This window comes from Lupinus angustifolius, chromosome LG20 (assembly GCF_001865875.1).
Source record: "Lupinus angustifolius cultivar Tanjil chromosome LG20, LupAngTanjil_v1.0, whole genome shotgun sequence".
Lineage (NCBI taxonomy): Eukaryota > Viridiplantae > Streptophyta > Magnoliopsida > Fabales > Fabaceae > Lupinus > Lupinus angustifolius.
In genome coordinates this window covers 774,223-798,344 of record NC_032028.1, presented here as the reverse complement: position 1 = coordinate 798,344, position 24,122 = coordinate 774,223, and the positions used below count along the sequence as shown (strand labels likewise).

Sequence of the window (24,122 nt, the reverse complement as noted above, 5' to 3'; positions counted from 1 at the left end):
AACAATTTGATTTCTAACTTATGTGTGATTTTCGTTTTGTTAAAATAAGTAAAATCTACTTTAACATCTCTATATTTTAAAGGAGTTAGTTTCTTATACATGCCCAACTTACATCTTAAATATAATAATATATTATTGGACGATGTTAAACTGTGTTCTGTGAATAAAAAATTATAAATGTGATGTTTATCGTGAGGAATTAAATATATTTTTTCAATTTCATAGATAGATATTTTTTTACTATATAAATTTCATGACTATCATTTATATTTAATAGTTATTTAGATTACATGTATTATACTTACCTGGCCATAAAAGATGACAAATTTTTAAAATTTCAAGAAATAAAGAAAAATCTTTTTAATCATATAACGGATGTCACCAGTAACAAATTAATCTTTTTAAAAAACGTATGATTGTCTTACTCAACAAATGTTATTTTTGGGAATTAAACTTTCACACTAATTCAATATTTAGATATCTAATGAGACATTATACTATTAAACTAATGTCTCCTTGATTTTTTAATTAGTTTTATGATAAACCATCTAATTACTTACCAATTTAAATGGAGACAATTTTATTTTATTTTTTATTTTTCTTGGTATAGAAAAACATTAAATTTAATATTAGAGTTGAATTTGTAGTTTCACAAATACATTATGTAATAAATACTAAGAATAAATTAATATTAAAAATTAAGTGGATGGATTTCTCCAAATATAAAAGCATCATCATAAATTTTCCCCCAAGTATATTATCATGACCATGATATGGATAATGAACTTTTATTTTCTCACATTGAATAATTTGAATTTTCCCCTGAAAATAAAAATATAGAAATATAGAAATATAGAAAATTGTTTTTCACTTCCCTTTTGTTAATGTTGTTGTTGTTCTTCTTCTTTTTCCTCTGCCACCCATTACCCATATCGGTCTCTACGCAAATTCTGTCCAAAACCACCGCTTTATCTTTTCCCAATCTTATCCTATTTTTTCTCTTCATTTTCTTTTCACTCTTTCTCATTTTCCACTTCTTGCACCAATCTCATACACACAAAAATCTCTTTTTTTTAGTGAACCAAAATGAACCCAATCTTCAACTGAAGTGTTCAATTTTCATCAATTTCGCGATCTTGAAATACTTTCTTTTCCATTTCTGATAGCTTATTAGTTTAATCTCTTTCAATCCCGTTTTAAATACAATTCGATACACACTTTTTAGATTTCAATTTCTTTTGCACTTTCAGGTGTTGTTTTTGTTTTTGTTTTTATAACTAAGTGCAAAAAGACTGTAACTTTTTCAAAGGGTTGATTAAAAATGGTGTCTAATAACGACCCAGCTGAATCTTTCTTCAATTCCATTCAAGTTATGAAGGATTCTCTGTCGCCACTCGAAGTGGGTATTCGCAAGGCGGTGAAGGATCTTGAACATTGCTTGTTGCCAAAGAACAAGGGTAAAGGTGTTTGTTTGATTGCCCAAGTGAGGGAAGGTGATCAATTTCAGATCTGTGATGTGAAGAAGAATAAGAAGAAGAACAATAATGGTTCATGTTTTGTTGGTGCTGTTGATGAGAAGAAAAAAGGATTGTCAATAAAGGTTCCTTTGAAGGCTTTCTTGGGCATGTTCTCACAGAATTCAGGGAATGAGAATAGGGCTCAGGTAGCTAAGGAAAATGGTCATTCTTGCACCAATTGTTTTCAGTTTGCTATGACTTGGTCTTTTCTGGTTAATGGTTTTCTTCAGGCTATTCCATCTCCTTTCAAATCTGGGAGGAAGAAATTTCAGATAAGTGGTGATGAAGATAAACCATGTTCTTGCATGAAGCCTACTATTTCATCATTTGAAGTGAAGCAGAGTGAAAGGGAAGTTAGGGAAAATGGGGTGTGGAAGAAGGATGAAAAGAATGTTTCACTTGAATGCCTTGTTGGTTTTATCTTTGATCAGTTGTCTCACACTCTTCAGAGTATTGACCATAGCTTGCAAGAAAATGAACTTGCGACTGAGAAAACTTCTCTATTCCAATCTCAATTTGGTCATGTGAATGCCTTCACAGATTTCTTGGAAGGGCACAAAGTAGATATGAATAGCTTCTTTGGGAATTTAAGATTTGCAAAGGTGGGTGGTGTGCCATCAAGTGTAGTTGGAGAAGAATACCCTCCACCAAAAGAGGAAGGAGATAATAATGGTAGTGAGGAAAACAAGGAAGAAAATGGAGGAAGTTTACCGCAGAAGGTTGCTAATAACATATTCAGCATTCCTCTATCAAACGTGGAGCGTCTAAAGTCTACACTTTCCACTGTTTCATTTGCAGAATTGGTTGAGCTTCTGCCTCAGCTGGGTAAAGCATCCAAAGACCATCCTGATAAGAAGAAACTATTTTCTGTACAAGATTTCTTTAGATACACTGAGGCTGAAGGTATTTCATCTTAAGTAGGATAATATTTTTTTTGAATTAGTTGCATAAAGTACAAGTATTTTTTCCCCCGAGGAACTTGGGTTGTTGATTAGTAATTGATAGAACCCCTTGGATTAGGGTGCAATTTTAATTTGTAGTAAATGCAACTATCCCCATACACCTGTACAAGATGATATAATATGTATGTGGCATGCATGGACAGGGTAGGATATGTGGGAATGTTAATGTGATTAACTAGGAGGAATCTGTTTCAGTAAATATAAAGGAGAATAAGTTTATTTAAAGTGTAAAAGGATCCAACTTCTCAGTTTTATGGTGATATAATGATATCGGAGATTAGCTCATATATTCTGTTCAGAGTAGTATGATAGGGGGGTTTAAGGTTACTGGGGTAATATAATTTGAGTGAGCAGTAATGTAGGTTAGTTTGATAAATCTGCCAGTGGTTCTCAATTGCAGGGTTTTAATTCCCTGAGAACAAAGATTGTTTTATAGCTTTAGTTTGTAAAGACAAAGGATTGAACATAAAAAAGTGGCCCATTCATGGAAATTGGTTGCTGGGAGATTCTGGCAGATCGAAAAATCTGGCTTAAAATTATTTGAGCAATTTGTAGAGTGATAAGAATGAAAAAATATGGAAGCTATTTTTACGAGACCACGTCTAGAACCTGTGACCACAGTCACATGGCATTGATCTTATCAGTAGGTGAGCATTGCAGGAGTTGAGGATGAGGTTATAGAATGCTAACACTCAACAGTAACTGATATAAGAAAGAATTCGGATTAGCATTATTAAGTAAATATTGGCATCTATGACAACTATGGTCTTGTGCAAATAGTTTATAATTCAAACGTAGTTATGCATTTTGTACTTCTTTATGCCCGTTTAGGATTCCAAGCGTCCCAATATATTTTTTCGCATAATTTTTCATGTCATGTCTCCATATCTTGGTTGTCATACTAAATAATGGAATTAAGCGCATGAGCTTATAATTTTATATAAACTGGTAGGTAATATCCCGATGTTAATGCTGTGAAAGATGGGTAGATTATAGCCAAAGACAAGCAGTTATGTTTGTTCAAGATACTTTACTATCTATTACTGTGTGAGATTATTCTCTCTTTAGATGTATGCCGATCTTGTAGAAAAATAATCACAACCGGGGAAAAAGTATTAAGGAAACCTCTTGAGGCTACCAAACAACCTGTTTATCTGGGAGTTATAATTCAGCTTTTAAATCGCTTTCAGTGAATATCTGAAAGGAAAATGATATATCCTCCTACAAATCCTCCTATACTATAAGAAAAGTAACATGTGTCACAAGGTAATACTTTGTTTATTAATGATTGGTTTACAAGTGACATATGTCACTTTCGTATGATGTAAGAGGATTTGGTAGGAGGATATATGTGACAAGCTCATGGGGAGAAATCACTTGTGATAAAAGTGCAAAAGGATTAAGAAAGGAGCCCCCACCCTTGGGTACTGTTCTATTATACAACCTACATATCAAAATATTTATACCGGAATTCTTTTGCCTAATCATATCAGTATTTCTTACAATGGATACAGGCCCTAGATCTTATGCAGTTGTGTTCTTTTGGCCTTTTTTTGCACCCTAGTTTCATACCGACCTGCATGGAGTATATTTATACTTGACACTAGTTGTAAGATATCTTTTAATTGATCTGTTTCTGACATTCATGTATGCATTGTTCTTTTGTTTGTGATATTATTATGGAATGGCAATTTCATACTTCTTTTCACCTTCATTATCATACAGGGAGGAGGTTCTTTGAGGAACTCGATAGAGATGGCGATGGCCAAGTAACTCTGGAAGATCTAGAAATTGCAATGAGAAGGAGAAAGCTTCCACGAAGATATGCTACAGAATTTATGAGCCGTGCTAGAAGTCACTTATTTTCTAGGTCTTTTGGTTGGAAACAGTTCTTATCGTTGGTAGAGCAGAAGGAGACAACAATTCTTCGTGCATATACTTCTCTGTGTCTAAGCAAGTCAGGGACACTCAAGAAGAGTGAAATATTGGAATCACTAAAGAATGCAGGACTCCCTGCAAATGAAGACAATGCAGTTGCTATGATGCGATTTCTGAATGCAGACACAGAAGAATCTATTTCATATGGACATTTTCGCAATTTCATGCTTCTGCTTCCTTCTGACCGTCTTCAAGAGGATCCTAGGTATAATAAATATGGTCATTTGATAGATTTTCTTCTTTCATGTATTAGATAAAAATTCCATCATTAATCCTTTTGAATTTGTTATTATTATTTTTTACTTCCATTTTTAACCGAATATCTTGTCAAACTTTGATGTTTGTAAGGTATCTGTTGGTTTTAATATCTTTCAGTAACGTAGTTATTCAACTTTGTTTGTTTTATTTGTTTAGAATGATAGCCAGCATGTTCAATTAAAATTTTGCTAGAAGATTAGAGATAATGCAGAAGTGTTGTAGTTTGTACTATAATTTCCTTTTTGTCTCAACTACCATAAGCAATCGATGTTTAATATCCACCGTGGTTGTAACTATTGTTGTTATGGTTAATTCAGGAGTATTTGGTTTGAAGCTGCTACTGTGGTTGCCTTTCCACCACCTGTTGAAATTCCAGCCGGAAGTGTTCTAAGATCTGCATTGGCAGGTGGCCTATCTTGTGCTCTGTCCTGCGCTTTACTCTATCCAGTTGATTCAATAAAGGTAATTTCCTTAACTTAACGATTTGTGTAATTTCTAGTGATTCAATGTTGTCTGCTTATGTATTGTGTTGACCCTACCTAGTGGGATTAAGGTTTGATTGTTGTCTGCTCATGTGCTGCTCATAATTTCATGTTGTTCTAATAGCTGTCGAACTGTCTTATTTTTTGCTCCATTGAGAGACCTCATTGTTGCCTTGTTTGGTATGTTAGACTCGAGTACAAGCATCCACCATGTCCTTCCCTGAAATCATTGCCCAGGTGCCACAGATTGGAGCACGGGGTTTATACAGGGGCTCAATCCCTGCAGTACTTGGACAGTTTTCAAGGTTTTTTATCTGGCCTCTCTTCTTTTCTTCCCTCCCACCTTAGCATTATAAGTGGGAAAAGGATAGTGTTTTTTTTCTTCTTTTTAGCTTATGCCAGTTCTTTATAATGCAGCCATGGCCTGCGAACTGGGATATTCGAAGCCAGTAAATTGTTGTTGATAAACTTTGCTCCAACACTACCAGAACTCCAGGTAATTGTAACCCTGTGCTGTTATTTATATTTTGTGCTATGACTGATTATGTTTTCCTTTCTCTCTCATTTTCCTTGCTCACTGTTTGGAATGCAGAGTACATAAATGAAGTGCTCAATTTACCTAGCACCCATCTAATTATGCATATGCCCTAGTTTTGCCCCCATCAAATCAATCTTTCAGGTCTTCTGCATTATATAGTTAGGTTTTAATTAGAGCTGTTGTATTGCATATCTAGCTCCATATTTTTATCAAAATAACTTGAATGGTTTAATTAAGGTGCCCATATCTAATATTAATATTTTGTAAATACCAGTTCATATTTTTAATTAAGATGTAAATACTTTGACTTCCACCTCTATTTTTTTGGATATCTGGTTAACAGTGTAGGTTCACATGTCGTTTAGTCGATTTTGATTTGTCCGTTTTTTATTTTATTATTTATATATAGGCTCTGATTTGTTGTTACTTTTTTAAAATGTGTAAGCTTCACATATTGACATTTATGTAGGTACAATCTATAGCATCATTTTGTAGCACATTCTTGGGAACAGCTGTGCGGATTCCCTGTGAGGTGTTAAAGCAGCGGTTGCAGGCTGGTCTTTTTGACAATGCGGGTGAGGCTTTAGTTGCAACTTGGCAGCAGGATGGTCTTAGGGGGTTCTTTCGCGGAACTGGAGCTACCCTTTGTCGTGAGGTTCCATTTTATGTTGCTGGCATGGGGCTTTATGCTGAATCTAAAAAGGTATGTATACTTGTGCATGATAAATTTGTTTAAAACTTGTGTGTATATATGATAATGGATGTATGTATTCATCCAAATTAAAAAGACTTAACTTTGAGTCATGAATTATGGCTGTTCCACATTGAGATGTTATTGTGTCATGAATGCTAGGGCTTCCAAAAACTACTAGGAAGGGAACTGGAAGCATGGGAAACAATTGCAGTTGGAGCTTTATCCGGTGGCTTGGCTGCTGTTGTCACGACACCGTTCGATGTGATGAAAACTAGAATGATGACTGCACAGGGTCGGTCTGTGTCAATGACAGTAATAGCCTTTTCTATACTCCGGCATGAGGGACCCCTTGGCTTGTTTAAAGGAGCAATACCCAGATTCTTTTGGATTGCTCCTCTAGGTGCCATGAATTTTGCAGGTTATGAGTTAGCCAAGAAAGCTATGAATGAAAATAATGAGCAAGCTGTTAAGGGAGGCACGTCAGAATAATGGGATTGTGTCATACAGCAACAACCTTTGAGATTATTGCAGCTCATGTCTGGATTTTCAATCTGCTGACCATTCATGTTCTGAAATACTCATTTTGTTTCCTTTATTCATTTTGATCTTTTTTTAGTCTGCCATATGTAGCAGCACAATTTTTTCTATAAAAAAAATCATCTTGTACCGTACTCAGAAACTAAAATGGTTCAATTGATTTCTTCATCTATTGTACAGATTTTTACTCTTCTGAATCTTTTAGCTTTTACCTACTCTTCTGAATCTTTCACAGTTATGAAATTCACACTGGTATTTGTTATTTTTTGTTACACGGAGGCCTTTACTGTTTTTGTAATCTCAATTTTACAGGATAACCTAATTTATTAGGTGGCTGTATGGAAATTTAGCTTTTATGTTCAATTTCTGATAATAGGTTTTTAATTTATTATCAAAACTAGTAATTGATGATATATAGTTTGAAACTAAAACTAAACCATAAGGGTAAGGAGGTGGAGCTCTCTAGAAAACTCAACCATATTATTATCAAGATGTAAAGAAACAATGTTCTTGCCACATTTTCAGATTGAGAAGAACCTGCAAGTGCCTGTGATTCTATTAAACTGAATAACAGCAAATCTTTATTACCCAGGTAAACATAATTTATTAAGAAAACCAGGAAACAACATTCTTTCTGAAATTGTATCTGCACAGAAACCATAAGGCAGCAGTTTCTTGACCACAAAAGACAATTTGCAAGTGAAGGAACTACAGGACCACCAAAATTAAGACAATTCCGAAATTGGGTATATGAAGAACCCTGAACTTAAAATGAGAACTTAGTTAGAAATAAATAAATGTAGTTATTATTATTAAACCAACAATGCAAACATCAAATGGTGAAGTTGTGATGTTTAGCTACACTTGGAAGTTTTGAATAATCAATAGCCCCAGTAGTCATTCCTGATCTCATCATCAAACTTCTTCTTCAGCTCTGGGTGCTTTCCAAAGTACTCATCTGCTGTCATGGTACTGAGCTTTTTCTGTAAAAATAAATAACAGTATAAGAAATTTTTAGATTTTATTACCCTGAAAATACACGAGGTCATTCCTATTACCTTCAACTCCTGTACATCAACAATTTCCTTTTCCAAACGCTCAGACTCCTTCAGAGATTTCTGCTCCGCTTCCTTAAGCTCAACTAACTGCAATCAAAAAATGCATATATATAGCACACAATTCTAAGTATGCAACATATTTGACTGAGAGAATTAAACAAAAAAAACTTAAGTTGGCTCAAAGGTTCTTACTAGTGCATCAAATTTAGGCTTATATTGAGGAGTAACATTGTCAACAAACTTAGGAACCTCTATGCCTGCACAAAGTTGTTGCACAAAACATTATAAGTTGAATTGGTGGTATGCAAAACAGTAAAAAAATTGATTTGCCATACATATATATATACACACACATGCACACAGACACGCAGGATTTCAGCATGATTTTCGATAATAAACAATCTTTTGTCTGATGTGAAACAGATGCCAGATCCATTCCACATTATCAAATGATAACAGAAAACCAAAATGAGGTTGAAGTACTACTTCACAATTTATATTGCAGAAACAAAAAATACCTCAGCTTATTTGACCAATAGATAAATTCAAAATTTGAAAGGAAGCAGCAAAATATTACCTATGATGTCTACCAGATTCCTTTTTCAATTTGGGATATAACAAATAAACAGTTAAAACACAAGGAAATCAATTAACAGGAGAAGCAACCAAAAACTTGTATCTTAAAATCAAATTTGGAGTGTCTTATCATCTTCCTAGCTGCACCCCTCCAATGCTTTTGATGCTTGCTTGAAACTTTAACCTATATATTGCTGACCAGAATTTCCAAATATTTCTAGACCCTCACCACCATCAAAATTTCATTTCTAGAGATTGTTTTGTTTTTAAAAGAAAGGCAATATCTTGAATTGTTGAAGTAAAACCAAGATATATTCATTGACTTGCACACGAAACCAACAATGGTTCAACAAAATGGACGTAAATCTCTGAAATAAGAGATAAAAACAAGTTCTTAACTAGAATCAATTTCAATAACCTGTACCAGTACCATAAAAAAACAAATAGAAAACAAAACATACTGTCATAGTGCTCCTTGTACATATCCACCAAACGATTTCCAATTCCTTTTCTATAATAATCCCAGTCTATGGGCTCAGGCTCCTGCATCATGTAAAAATGATTAAGCACAAAACCAGTTTGAATTAAAAAAAAAAACTGATTAACTAAAAACCTCAAATATACATAATGGAATTTCAACAAGCCTCTAATTAATTGAAAATAAGATATAATATCGAAGTATTCAACAAAGTGCTACATATACATAAATCAATTTCAACAAGTCTCTAATTAATTGAAAATACGATCTAATATCGAAGTATTCAACAAAGTGCTACATATACATAAAAGCAATTTCAACAAGTCTCTAATTAATTGAAAACAAGATCTAATATCGAAGTATTCAACAAAGTGTTACATATAATAGAAAAAAAAATGAAAATCGGGTCCAAAAACTAGTATAATCCTAACCCTGGCATCTTAATTACATGATCCGAATCGTAAATAAAACACAATCGAAAATACAAGAGACAAAGGAACGGAAATCCGAATGATATATAGAAAAAAGAAAGGAGAAATTACCTGATTGAATTTGGTTTGGAGTTGAGAATTAACCTCATCAAAAGCGCGACGGAGATTAGAGAATTCCTTGCGAGCCTCATCGGAGACGAGAAGTTTGGCCATTCCATCCCAATCGATGGTTTTACCAGCTTTGAATGCGACATCGGTGACTTTCTTCACTGTTCCACTCATTCTCGTTTTCTCTGATTCCAAACACACAAGCTCATGAATGCTATGCTATGCTATGTCACTTCATTCTTTTCTACTATGGGCCCGCTTCAATGTGGACCGGCCCAGATTCCTATTCTGCTTTTAGGTTTATTTATTGCACCATATTTTTTTATTTTGTTAGGGTTTATCTTTGTTCAATGTATTCTTTTGAGAAAAAGATGTATACAATGACAGTGTAAGAGTTTTTTATACTATCACTGCATCATCTAATATTCATTTTCAATTATAATTAACTTTTCAGAAAAAGTAATCCAAATGAACAGTAAATGATGCATTAATTGTGTATACATCTTTACACTGTCGGTGCATAGATTTAATACTCTATTTTTTTTTTTTCAATCTTTTGCTTGCAATAAAATGTAATGTTCATGGGAGCAAAGTCAATAAAATAGAGTGAGAAAACATCATTCATCTTATCTATATATATGCCTATGTATTAGGCTATGGATTTGAGACTCATACAATATTTATAATTCATTTTTAGTTATAATTTTTTTTACATTAACCATTTTTATTAAAAACTCCTTTTCTTGTACCTTTTCATTCTACCTATCAAATCTCCTATTTTTCCTTATCTCTACTAATCAACATCCCTTCTCAACATTGTTGTTAACTTTTCTTGTAACTAATTACTTCATTTTGTAAGATTTTGGTTTTACTTTCATGATAACCATTTTTTGATGCACCATTGTTGTAGAGGTGAACTTGTGAAAATATTTATAAAGTTATTGTTGAACACAACCTTAAGTCACATGCGAATATCTTTTAAAGACACGGCCTTAAGGTATAACATGCGGGAAAATATGTTTTTTAAAAGAAAAAAATAAGGTCATATATTTTATGACTTTAAATTTTTCTTTTTTTTCCTCCAGAATTAAATTCGAAAGAGATTCTTTCGGATTAATACAAAAAAATATTAACTCACCCTATTAGGTTACAAGTCTTGGACCGAACCATTCATATATTATTTTCAACATGAAGTCAGATTGATGGAAATTGTATCATCAACTTAGACTAAAACTGCTCCCTACTACTTACATATATACTAGTCAGAAAAATGTATGAAGAATTTTTTTACATTCTCGTTATATTATCTCATTTTTATATTTAATTATTACTGAATTTTAAAAAAGTAATAATATATATGAACGGTGAATGATGTATTGATTATGTATAAATTTTGATAGTGATATTGTATATTTAACTATCAGCAAGGCATTGGTCTAATGATATAAGACTTCACTATATCCCCAGAAAAACCAAAAAGTCGGGAGCGACACTCTATATTTAACTATCAATAAGGCGTTGATATAATGATGTAAGGTTACGCTAGATCTCAGAAGACCAGAAAGACAAAAAAAATCAATGGTTCAATTCGTGAGAGCGACACTTATTAGAAAAGACAATCACGCATGTCAAGAAACCAGTTCCTTATTCAAAGAGTGAATAAATATCATTACAAAAAACTCTATAATTAACTTTGTTGCATGTGCTTTCCTATGGGATATTTTCTTGGTCTCCACTCTAGCAATGTTAGATAGCCACTGCTAATGTAATATATGAACTTTGGTAATTAAAATCTTGTTTGCCACTATTGATTAATTATTTTAAATCATAATGTATGAATTTAAGATCAAATCACATATTCAATAAGAGAGAAATAATTAGGATACTTATATTAAAACTCATGTTACGTTATAGGGGTATAGAAATATATATCTGCAAGGGGATATTTTCTTTTTTTTCTATAAAGACTCCAACCCAAGTTATTATTTGCCAGGATGCACTCATTTGTGGTATACTCATATTTCTAAAAACACAATGATCTCATGTTTTCTTTTTTCTTTGTATAGGTAATAGGTTCCTTGATTACTCATAATCTCCTCAAAAGGTCAACATGGGGAAGAACAATGAAGACCGTCTTACACGATGTCTAGAAGCACGACCAAGAAATTTCTCAACCACACTATAATACTTACTTTTTGCATATAATTCAACATTAGTTATATTACAAATTTATAATCATTATGTATGATTTAAAATGAGAAAGGGATGTAAACAATGACTATGATAGTGCAATAGTTTTTTGTAATGACATATTGACATTGCAATACATTGTTTATGTTTAATTACTATCAAATTTTAAATAAAAATAATACAAATGAGTGGTGAATGATATGTTGAATATGTACAGATCTTTGTAGTGGAAGTACACATATATTTATACATATGTGATAAAAGAATGTATATATTGATAGTGTAAAAGTTTTATATACTATCGATACATCATTCTCCATTTATATCTAATTATCATTAACTTTAAAAATAATACAAATAAACGTAGATAATATGTTGAACATGTATATATTTTTACACTCACCGTATATAAACTATATATATTTACTTGCCAACTTAAACAATTCCAAGTACTAGTCGTACTTCAATGATGGCCCAGGGTAGATTAGATATGATACATGTAGTGGAGATATCACTAACTATTCATAAACAAAATTATAGCCCTTAAGTTTCAATCTCGTGGCCATATTTTTTTATATTTTTTTTGAAAGTTAAAGCAAGAGAATTACTTCAAAATTATATGTTTCAAGTCTCAATCTTGGTGATCATTAGGTCACATGCCACTTAGGATTAGTTTGGGTGTTAGATTTTAGAGAGAAATGAATGAAAAATGAAGGCTTGAGAGTCAACTTACAAGTGTATTTCATGGCTTTCAAGTATTCTTTTTCCCTTCATTTCCCTCCAAAATCCAACTCCCAAACTAACCCTTAAGGTAGCTATATTTTACATGAATCCAAATCCTCAAAAACCTTTATGACATATGATTAAAATAAATATTAAATGATGGTAATTTTAAATTATTTTTCAATGAAATAATTTTAAAATTAATAGATTCTCATTTCTCTTTATATTGTAGTTCTAGAATCTCTAATAGGAGAGATAATAAGAGAGGATGTGAAATCATGTTATATTTAATTCTACTAACCAAATCATTAATAATATGAAAGATATGTATACCATGCACAAACTCAATTCTTTCACAAAAAGCTCCATCCATAAATGTTAGGAATTAATGAAATTTTGAGGAGAAAAAAAACAAGGCTATGGGCTGCTAAATGACATTCAGAAAAACAAAGCATTGTGGGTCATCAATTTTTGTCAGCTAAAGAAAAATGTTCATTATCTCTTTCAGTTTCTACTATGTTTACAAAATTTCATTTTCTAAGGTGGAAGCATTTGACCCAGGCAGAGAATGGCATTAATGCAATTGCTAGACTTGGCAACTCGGTAAGCATGAGAAAAATGAAATAATCATAACAAGACAATAAATCAAAGAACAAGAGTAAAGATTGCGTAATCATTCCTTATACGTAATGAATTTGAGATTATCAAAAGATGTAATTTGTCACATTCACTTGTATATAACATATATTTGTATTATATCATCTTGGTTCATTGGTTTTCACCTTTGAAAAGTTTGCAGGGAACATGCCAAAATATACAACATATGTACAAATTCAAGCCATCTATATTTATTAGCTTTGATACTATCATATTAAATGTGGTTGGGCCTAACTCACCCCAAAAACATTGCGAATTGTTTAAGCATTTGTGTTGTTGTACCATAAGAGTGTGCTACTTCGTGTGATATTTTTCTTTTAATTGGTTGAAAAACATATATTTAAGTTTAAAATTTAATAATAAAATGTTTTTTTGACTAATTAGAGAAATGGTATATAAAGTGACACATTTTTAAGACGAAAAACATACTCCTGTAAAATCCATATTTGACTATTACCCATCCTAAGTGAGATATCAATATATACCTATGTAACAAATATTGGGTCTCTAATCCTAGCATTTGAAGTTGAGTTACACCTTATATATATAGCCTAATGGTATTGTTGAAGAAAACCTTATTTCTCATCAATCAAATGAATCATATAGTAATAAACCAAATAATTTTCCAAAAATTACCTACCTTAAATTTCATTTGTCAAATTAAAGATGAAAAATTAGGTGAGCTAAACAGTGGCACATCTGTTTCAAAGATATGCTGACTCAAACTAATAGTACTTATTTTCTTCTTCTGTTACCCTTTTCTCACTTAAATCATTATTACACTGGAGAAGACCATAATTAACTGTGTTCTTATTCTTTGCCTAATTGTCAAATTTTTGGCTCTTGAAATGACTAATAATAATAAAGTAGCAAGCACCAATGACCCATATCTACCATATTTATGTTGATCTCATAGACAAGTAAAACTTTGTCGAATCTTATGGTATAGATCTATGATATAATATCTAATTAAGGAAAGATATATAGAATTAATTAGTTTCATGTCCATAGAGGGTCCCAAGCAGAGGCAAAATCTGTGTCATCTAAGAAGCAGTTCATATCATCATCATTAGGTTGAGGCTGAAGCATGTTCTGATCTTGTGATTGAGTCATTTCCATGCAAATTAGAGCAACTAAATTAGCTTGTTGGCATTGCATGTTAACTACCTCAGCTTGTGCTTTTGCTAGTTGTGCTTGTAGCTCACTAATTTGCTTTTGAAGTTGGCATATTGCACCAGCACAACCATACACTGGGTCTCTGATCCTAGCATTTGCTTCATATACCATGCTGCTTACTGCATCTTCTCTTTGTGATTCTGGTAGTTCCTGAACATTAATGCAAAACTATTCTTGTTAACTACAAATTCAACTATTGGGTATGTAGAATTGGAGAATTAATTAGAGGAGACAAAATTGGGCTATTGGAGGTTATGAGTTTCACTTAAAGACTTTATTTATTTAAAGACTAAAAAATGTCACATCTTAATCTATAAAAAAAAAAGACTATTCACTATAATGAAACTTTTAATTTTTTGATTCCTTGATTATTTTAATCCTTAGGAAAAACTAATATTCCAAATGTGGGTACCTACTTTTGACCTATGATCCAATATAGTGGTAACACAACAGAGAAAACCAAGTGAAAGAAGTGAGAATTCTGCATAAAATTGATGTGTTTGGAAGTTAGAAAACAACCCATGATCATGTTCATCAATTAGGTATGGGTATGCCCCTAGCTACCTTTTCCTTCCACTTTTGACCAAAACCCATAATTTTGTTTCTCTGAAATAATCAGAGACAGTTTAACTAATTTTTTGTCTTTATGTCTTTCCCTTGAAGTGTGAAATGGTGACACACACATGAACAAAAAGATTTCTTTCTTTGAACATTCAAACAGGGACACTGATTTTTAATTCATATATAATTTTCTTTTCTAAATGTGTGTAAAAAATTATAAAATTAAGTTGGATATAGAAATAAATGTAAAGGGTGTAGTACAGTGTTGAAAAATAAAGAATGCAGAGAAAGTGATGCAGTTTACCTGCAAGAACTTGATGATGTTACTTGCTCCAAAGACTCTATGAGCAATGGTAAACTTGAGAGGATCAGTAGGAGGAAAATAAGGAGCCAAGACACACTTATCCACACACCTCCGGCGGAGGATCTTGCAGGCAGCACAAGGGCTAACCACCACAATTGGTGGAGGAGGAGGAGGCATAGCTGATGGAGGAGGAGGAGATTGAGAAGGTGAAAGTGAATGAGATAGTGAAGGAGGTGAAGAAGATGAAGATGGAGGAGAGTTAGAATAATTTGAGAGCATGGTGGTTGGAAAATGGTTTATTATTTGGGTTGATGGAGTTGTTGTTGTTGATAATATTGTGTTTTTCATCATTTTTTGTGTTTTGAGACAGAGGAAAACAGAGAGATTATGTTTTTGGTATTGGTAGAGCACAAAAACTAGGATGTTTTAGTGGCTATATATAGAGAGAGACCAAAGGGAGAAGCACCACGTTGGGTCAGACTAGCTCATTCAATTAATAAAAGTAAACATGACTATATATTTTGAATAAAGCCATATCAATTATTCTTATACGAATTATATAGGAAGTACTAGGAGGAAGTATTTTATATTGTTAACTATTTTCATTATTCACTGAGAAGGCATTGATCTATTTATGTAAGGTTCCATTAGATTTCAAAATTGAGAGTTTGATTTTTTTGAATACACTTGTTTAAAGGGGTATCCACGAACCGAACCTAAAAAATGATAAGCTTTTTATCCAAAATAGGTGAGGAATACTCTTAGTAGTATAAAAAAAACTATTTATATTTAATTATTATTTACTTTTTTAAATATAAAAATATAAACGGATAATCGTTGATATAATGACTATACATAAAACTTTATCCGGACGTAAATATCCATTGCACACGTTTAGAATATAAATATTTGGGCTATTTTTCTTGCAAATGACATATTTTTCCCAAATTGTTGAGTTGAAACAGATTTTCTCTCCTTTTGACATTTGTTGAGGAACATGTTTGTATAATTTGAATTGTAATATGATTCCACATGGGCAATAGTATAAGGTTTTGTAAATCAATCATGTTTTGCCATATTTAAGAGAGTAAATTAAATAAAACAATTTTCAATTTGTCTAATTCACAAATACAAATAAACAGAAGAAAATGAATGAACAATTTTAGAATTAGAAGAACAAATATTCGGCAAAGGTAAAAAAGAAGATAAAATGATACAGAAAATTTTAGAATTTAAAACGACACATAGTATAGAAAAATTCATAATGGCATAACAACGTAGAGTGTGGGGTAGATAATGATTTCTTCTAAAAAAAATTGCCTACCAAAATTGAATATATTTAATGTTTTTTTTACCAATTCTTCATAATTAGTTACTTGGTTAACAAGATATATGAATGGATTTTGTTTTCGTAAGACTTTGAAAGAGTACTATCATGTGTAATATCTACTTTATAAGTTAATTAGCTAGTTTTTTGACAGAAAAATTAACTTATTTGATAGTGTCTAAGTGACATTTGGAAGAATTAGTTGAACTTATCTTATAGTTTAAGCACTTATCAAAAAGTTTGAGAGAGCTTACAAAAATAGCTAAGCTCTGTTTATGATATTTTCATAAGCACATATGACACTTCTATGAAATACATCTTATAAAACAAATTTATCATATACATGTGCAACTTGATTGATACATTATAGCCTTAATATTCCTTTTAAATTAATTTCCAGTGTAATTTTTAGGGTGTCATAGATGATCGATACAATTTTTATATGAAATCGTGATCCATAGGACTAGATCGTGTCAAACTTTACTTTTTAAGCAATGTTTATTTTCATGAACATTAACATATTATTTTCAAAACTAATAATGTATACTAGCAAGACGTTAATCCAGTGTAATATATGTCAATGAATCTATGTCAACTAAATAAAAAATACTTTTGTATTTTTTAATTTAATTTAGTGTAAGTTTCTACTAGATTTATAGGATGACTAAAATATCAATAATTTGATTCTTGAAAGTGACATTTATTGAGATGAATAACTACACATCCCGAAATAGATTAATTCCTTATCCAAAAGGTGAAGATCACAAAAAAAGAATAGATAATGTATTGCATGAGAACAATTATCAACTCAACTAGTTAATGAATGTTGAAAAAGTGGTTTAATAGGTGTCACTTATTGACTAGTTGGTTGTTTAGAAATATTACTACAAAGAATACCTTTAGGTATTTTCATTTTCTCTGAATATATGTATTTCTTAATGTTGAATTGCAAAGAAGTAGGATTTTATGATGGATAGTTTGATTATCTTTGGAGCTCACTAGACAACTCCAATAACATCTAAATCCATATTTCAAATGTGATACGGAACTCTTTCTATATAATTTACATAGAAGAGAGTTATGTGTATGGACCACGACTTTAGTAAAAATAAATACAAGTTTGCTTAAAAAATAAACTCGTGAATACCAACTATGAGTTTTATAGGGATTTCGTTTCTCTGAACCATGATTTCATACGAAATCGTCTCTAACACTTATGATTTCCTAAAAACTACATCAAAATGGTAATTAATTTAAAATATATATTAAGATTATATTGTAATATATCAATGTGCATTTGTACAACAACTTTGCCTAGCTTATGATGTATTGATCATTTATGTGACATTTTCATGCTGTTAAGGCAATTTCTAAACTTTCAGTTATTATTAATTTTTTCACTGAATCAAAAGAAAATGTGTACGCCAATTAATAGACATTGTCTGAAGTTTTGGCGTGGTTAGTAACAATATGAGCTATCTATTTAGTTGCAAATGATATTATATAGTATATATAGATGATTATAGCATCAATCTGAGCAATGAGCAAAGACCAAAGATGCATGCAATAATAGCACATGCAGTTGCGTGATAAGCTTTCAAACATATGGGAAAACCACATATATATATATATATATATATATATATATATATGCACAATTAGAAACACATGAACAAAATCCATTACGCAATGAATCAGATAAAAAAGGGAAGTTGTCCATGCCAGTTTGCAGTTTAGGTAGATGGAAAAAAAGACACCTATTTTATTCAGCTGAAAATGTTTAAGTTCTTTCTCTTATTAACCCTAGAGTATTTGATGATCATAAAAAGCATGAAATTTTGCTATTAGAAAATAAAGGGATCAATTATATAATCAGTGATTTTGTCTCATACATTTCTCTCCATAAATGCGGCTAGGTCCACAATTCTACATGTAATCAAATCCTTACTAGTTACATTATTTCATTTTATTTTACTTCAGATTTTGATTTTAAGATATAGAAAAGAAGAAACTAGAAACTTGGTTCTGTGAGTCTGAGAATTTCAAAGTCAAGAAAACATACATATCTTACTGTACAGTAACCAACCATTTTAATGTGACACATGACTAAAACTTTTCTAAATAACATGTTTTGATTGAAATAAAACTAGGGTTTCTATGACATGGCCTCAATAACAAGTTATCACATTAGTTAAAAGTCAATAAAACATGCATCATATTCTCTCTAATGCTCTTTATGTATGTAAGTTCATCTCACCAGACCCTTATACTAGATTTTGGATAATATTTGAGTAGCTTTCAATACTCTTAGTTCAAAATGAACGGTTTGGTCTTCACTTACCAAAACAGTAAGAGACTTTTGGAGTTCAAAAAACTGATACAGTAATAGTTGTTCTTGTTCCCTTCATATGGTATCCAATTTCATGTACATAGAATCCGTTCCCAACTTTGGAAGCATGCCACTGTTGTGATACAGATACAGTATATGCCTTGTAAATTAAGTTAAGCAAATTTGTGGATATGGGGAGAGAAAACAACCGAACAGGTATAGTAGTAGTTGCCCTATATAGTTAGGACTGTATGTCTTTTGAAAACAAACTGTCACATTTGAACCAAACCTTGCATTTCTCACGTGATAAATATATAATCTAATCCGTGTTCTTACTCTCAAATCTTATTAAATAAGTGCCAACGTGTTATATAGATGTTGGACTGGTAACATGCCCTCACATCAGTTCCAAATTATTTGTTCGGCCAATAATATTGAAACAAAAATAAAAATAATAATAAATATTTAATTTTTTAATTGATATGATATATTTTCATTGGTTCATTACATGGTTTGGGACCATATTTAGGACGATTTATCCTTCTCTCGGTGAAGAATTAGGTATTGTGAGGGAAAAGTTAAATCTTTAATTTCATATATGGACCATTGTCACCTATCAATATATCTATATACATGAGAGGATCTCAACATGTGAAAGATGGATCTAGAATATATTATATGGCTGGGCAAGAATCTCTAAGAAATGACTATTCCAACTTGTTTTTCTATATGCATGTGTTAAAATATTTCATAAGATAATATACTACTTGGTTGGAGTAGCAATATTTTATTGCAACACATACAACTACTCAAATAATTAATGTAAATTATTTATATATATGAAATCACTCAAATAATAATAGTTTTTATATAAAAATTCTGCTAGAAATCACTATAATATAAAACTTTATTAATTGTGCTCTATAAAACATTTAAACTAATAATCAAATGCTCAGTTAACATTGATGATTATTAATGTGATATCTAATGAAGAAGAGTTTGATAGTGTTGTCTTATTATATAATCAATGTGAGATTTGGTTATGGTTGCAGAATATTTGTGCTATAGGCTTTATAGCTGTAAGTCTGAAACCTTTTCAGTTTGGTGTTTAATTTGAACCATTTACTTTGTATTTGTCGGTTGACTGATTCTATCTTCCTTCTTGTACTTTGTTGGAATAAAATTTTGCTTATCAAAAAAATAAAGCAATAATAGTTGTTCAATTTATAAGAACCATATATTAATAAATGCGTGTTTATCATTTTTTTTATATTAAAATGTGCCTACTAAAAAAGATAGTACAAAAGCTAAGGCCTTTGTGGGGCACCAGCACTCAATTTTTGTGTAAAAAAGAACCTCTAAGCGCCCAAGCTCGTGGAAATAAAGTGCGAGAAAATAAATTTTTTGACTAGAGGAAATAGAATAAACAAAGTCATGACTTAAATATATCCAGAAGTCGAGAAGATTGTGACATTTGAAGCAAATTATTCCTTCCTCCATTTGTTACATTTCCCTTTAAGTTGAAAAATAAACAAGTTAGTAAAATGGTTTTGTATTTGAACCACACTCAACTTCGTTTACTCTATCCCACAGTTTAAGGCTGTAATTTAGTCCATTCCCAACGTAGTGTACACTCTCCATACTACTACTTCAATGGGTCGTTTAACCTTGAAGTTTTTGGTCTTTAGAGTTTAACACGAGCTCAATCAGTACTATGGATGAAGATTATCTGTCTCAAATGGTATTACACTCTATATTTCAAATTAATCAGAGTGCTTTGTTTTATTACTTTTTGTTTTTAAAATTTTTATTTTATCCATGTGTTAATACATGATTGACTTGAGACAGAGAATGAGAACTGTGTAATAGATTATGTGGAATTTTGTTTCCTTGAGTAGTCGTATTGACATTCAATTTTATTGGATGTTTAAAAAGTTATTAATTTTTATAATACTTCTAATATGACATTGCCTAGAATAATTACACCGTGCCTTCAGAATATCATCAAACTCCTCAAGTTTCTTAAACTATACATTTTGGTAAGAAAGAAAATGATAACAAAATAAATAAATTCTTATATTATTTGGTAAGATAGGAAAAAAGAAAAGAACAAAATGTATTTGAGTTATCTTTTACCTAATTTGGTTACACGATAAAAAATGGATTTATGTAAATTGGGTCGTGCTCATTTTTTTCTTACTTTCATTAAAGAAAATGTGTAGTAAGTGTTTTTTTTCTCTCTCTTTTCTTCCTCTTTTTTCTTTCTCCTTCTCTATCAAAATTTGTTAATCCACACACCTCATTTTTAGTATAATGGAAATTTTATGATGAGTTTCCGACAAAGCAGTAAATAAATATGAATAAAGTTGTGCACATTGAAGCTGGGCCCTATTCTTTAGCCTAATATATTAATTAAGGTTAATCAATTTCCAATACTGGTAGTTGAAAGTTGAAACTGTCTCCTATTATACAAACACGCTTAAGATTCATCACAAATTAAAATTAGAAAAAGTAATCCAACTAAATAGTATTCTAAAATAGGAGATATTATTATTATTTGATCTAAAAACTAATGGTCTTAATCAAATCTTCATCCTTAATTTGAAATTACTCATTCAGTTTTAAACTATTAATGCATTATCAATAACTAATATTTAATATGGACCAGTGATCTTACATTATATATAATAGTAAATTATATACATTCCTTGAGTTTCAACGAAGTTACATAAATTATCCCTTAAGTTTTACACCTATAAAATCATTGTATATGAAATAAGTGTGATCTTTTAAATAAAATGATCATAGGGTTAAACAAAATATGATATATTGTGGAAACAAATCTAAATAGTATATGAGTCAATACATTTTTATTATTTTGTGTTCGTTACAATATAATATAAGAATGATTTAAACAATATATCTTTAGAATTATTGACCGTATAATAGAAATGCATTGACCATATACTATTTGGATTTCTCTCAATAACTTAATTACACTTATAATTATTTATTATTTAAAAGATAACATTTATTTCTGATATCCAATGTAATATATGTATAAGAATCAGAGGAAGATGTATGAGCATACCAAATATGAGTGATTTATATAATTTTAATGAGAATGCAAATCTAATATATAATGATCACTCTTGAAAGAAGGACATATTAAGCAACATTTTTACAATTAAATCAGATTTCTTACTTTAAAAAACATTATTCTGGTTGCTTGATAATAATAATTAAAAAAAGTCAACAAAAGGATAAAGAACCACGAGGGGAAATATATATCAACTCACCAATGCTGACTAGCATATGCTTTACAAATATAATCTCCCACTTATACAACAAAGTTTATTATTTCATTTTGATATATATTTTCTAGTATAATTTTTTACACTACCATTTATTAATTATGCATTACCATATCATTGAAAGAGTGTTAATGAAATCACTATGTTCACACAGAATTTCAAACATTCAAAGGTCTAGTAATGCAAATTTCAATGTAAAAATCTTCGTGGGATAAAAATAATAATATTGGAGTCCATCATAAGTCACGTCTTATTAATTATATATTACACCATTAACACTTGAATTCAATTTATTGAAAACTGTTTTGTTTCCATACGACATTCCATATATGCTAAATCATTGTTCCTGATCTTATAGCTTTTTATAATCGACTAATTAATAATGCTTTGAAAAATCATCAATAATTCTCAATCTGCCATGTTTGTTTTCAAGTAGCAGCTATACTTTTTTATTTTTAATAGCTGTATTTTATAAGGAGGAATATCAATGTTTTGAATCTATAAGGAGAGACTAAACTTTGTCACCATTAAGAAAAAAATTCCGAGTCAGTCAAGCCTAGTTAGAAAGTTACATATATGCCACAAATGTCAAAAATTATCTGAACACAAATTTCAACTTTATTACCTAAATAAGATTAAGAAAATAAAAAATCTAATATAAATGTTCTGGAATAGATTACATTTTAAGCAGAGGGTGACTATAATTAATAGAGAAAACCGACTTAAAAGCAGCTTTTCAACATCATGAGTATCATGCATGAATGACTTAAACATAACACACCAACATTCCTCTATATCAATTAATCTGATCTTGATATCAACCAAACATTTGATACTAATTACTAATATAATTAATGAGGCAGCATGATCAATCATTTTTTTGTTTCTCACATTTATGTTCGCACGAAAAGTAATTATGTCTGAGCCGAGAACATCCACAGGTAATCCTAACGAATATTTTTTCTATCCACAAAACTTAAACCTGAAACATTGTTTAAGAGAAATCAATCATATATAACTTGAACCAACACATTTGGTATTAATCGTTTATTTGATTAACAACTACTTCTACTACTTAGATGCAATGCAACTCATGATGATTGTTCTCCAACTATTGGTATAATGGTACCATAACTTATATATAGTCACTTTCAGTAAGAAAGAAAAAACATTGTGATTCCATTTGTCCTTTGAAGAAGTGACACTTTTATTGGAATTTCATACATACATAGCACCATTGCAATATTGCAAGAAAACTGGCTTCCAATATTTGTGGGTTTAACACAAAAATTAAGGTCCACGCGTCATTGCTAAGTTGGACTTATTTATTCATCTTCCTTACACGTTTTCTATGTTGTTACAGATATAGTTTTACTTTTAGTTTAGATTAGTGTTACCTCTTATTATTCATGAAGAATATCAACCTTTTAGGAAGAAATTAAAGCCAAAGTTAGCATGAGCTAATTAAAGATCGACCTTTACAAATAAATGATATGGTTGTAAAGTTTGGCGTAATGTTGAATCAAATTAATTAGTCTTGATACAGTGCCCAAATTAGTGGAAAATCACTAACTACCAACATCTTTAATCCTCATAAAATTATTAACATACTATTGCAAACAACATTTTCTATATTGGGTGTGCTTTTTTTATTTAAAAACTTAACAAGATTGTGGAGTTTTGTAATATAAACCAAATAAACTTTGAATAGTGCTAATTAATATAGATTCAGTTTCATGGTAAACACGTACTACGCATTTTGATACATGATCTACTACTATTAAGTTTTATAATAGATACATATTTATAATTTCAAATTATATTTTGAATGAGAGATACACCAATACATATATGATTCCTATCATAGTCTGTCTTTAGTTTTTGTGGTGAAAAGATCCTAATATCACGTTAGGGCAAAAGCTATAATTAATTACTTTTTGGACAAAAGTTTCCTTTTCTGGTAA

The 24,122-nt window shown here is 30.8% G+C and overlaps 3 protein-coding genes across 5 annotated transcripts; 1 reads left to right on the top strand and 2 right to left on the bottom strand.

Moving 5' to 3' along the window:
• LOC109335818 (mitochondrial substrate carrier family protein C-like) lies at positions 887–7,105 on the top strand. Of its 3 annotated transcripts, none has more exons than XM_019572021.1 (8): positions 887–1,997; positions 2,034–2,420; positions 4,205–4,622; positions 4,993–5,137; positions 5,347–5,462; positions 5,575–5,653; positions 6,165–6,398; positions 6,549–7,105. In XM_019572021.1, the coding sequence occupies exons 1-8, from the start codon at positions 1,322–1,324 to the stop codon at positions 6,876–6,878; spliced, it is 2,385 nt and encodes a 794-aa protein (XP_019427566.1). In that variant the 5' UTR covers positions 887–1,321; the 3' UTR covers positions 6,879–7,105. The 3 variants fall into 3 exon arrangements, with proteins under 3 accessions (XP_019427566.1, XP_019427565.1, XP_019427567.1); XM_019572022.1 differs by having other exon boundaries at positions 1,447–1,553; positions 1,720–2,420; XM_019572020.1 differs by having other exon boundaries at positions 887–2,420.
• Positions 7,491–9,787, bottom strand: LOC109335822 (ATP synthase subunit d, mitochondrial-like). The gene is made up of 5 exons (XM_019572027.1): positions 9,581–9,787; positions 9,022–9,103; positions 8,177–8,241; positions 7,985–8,071; positions 7,491–7,909 (listed from the first exon to the last, which is right to left on the bottom strand). Exons 1-5 carry the CDS (start codon positions 9,749–9,751, stop codon positions 7,808–7,810), a joined length of 507 nt encoding a protein of 168 aa, XP_019427572.1. The 5' UTR covers positions 9,752–9,787; the 3' UTR covers positions 7,491–7,807.
• LOC109335821 (LOB domain-containing protein 1-like) lies at positions 13,925–15,579 on the bottom strand. The gene is made up of 2 exons (XM_019572025.1): positions 15,189–15,579; positions 13,925–14,473 (listed from the first exon to the last, which is right to left on the bottom strand). Exons 1-2 carry the CDS (start codon positions 15,537–15,539, stop codon positions 14,147–14,149), a joined length of 678 nt encoding a protein of 225 aa, XP_019427570.1. The 5' UTR covers positions 15,540–15,579; the 3' UTR covers positions 13,925–14,146.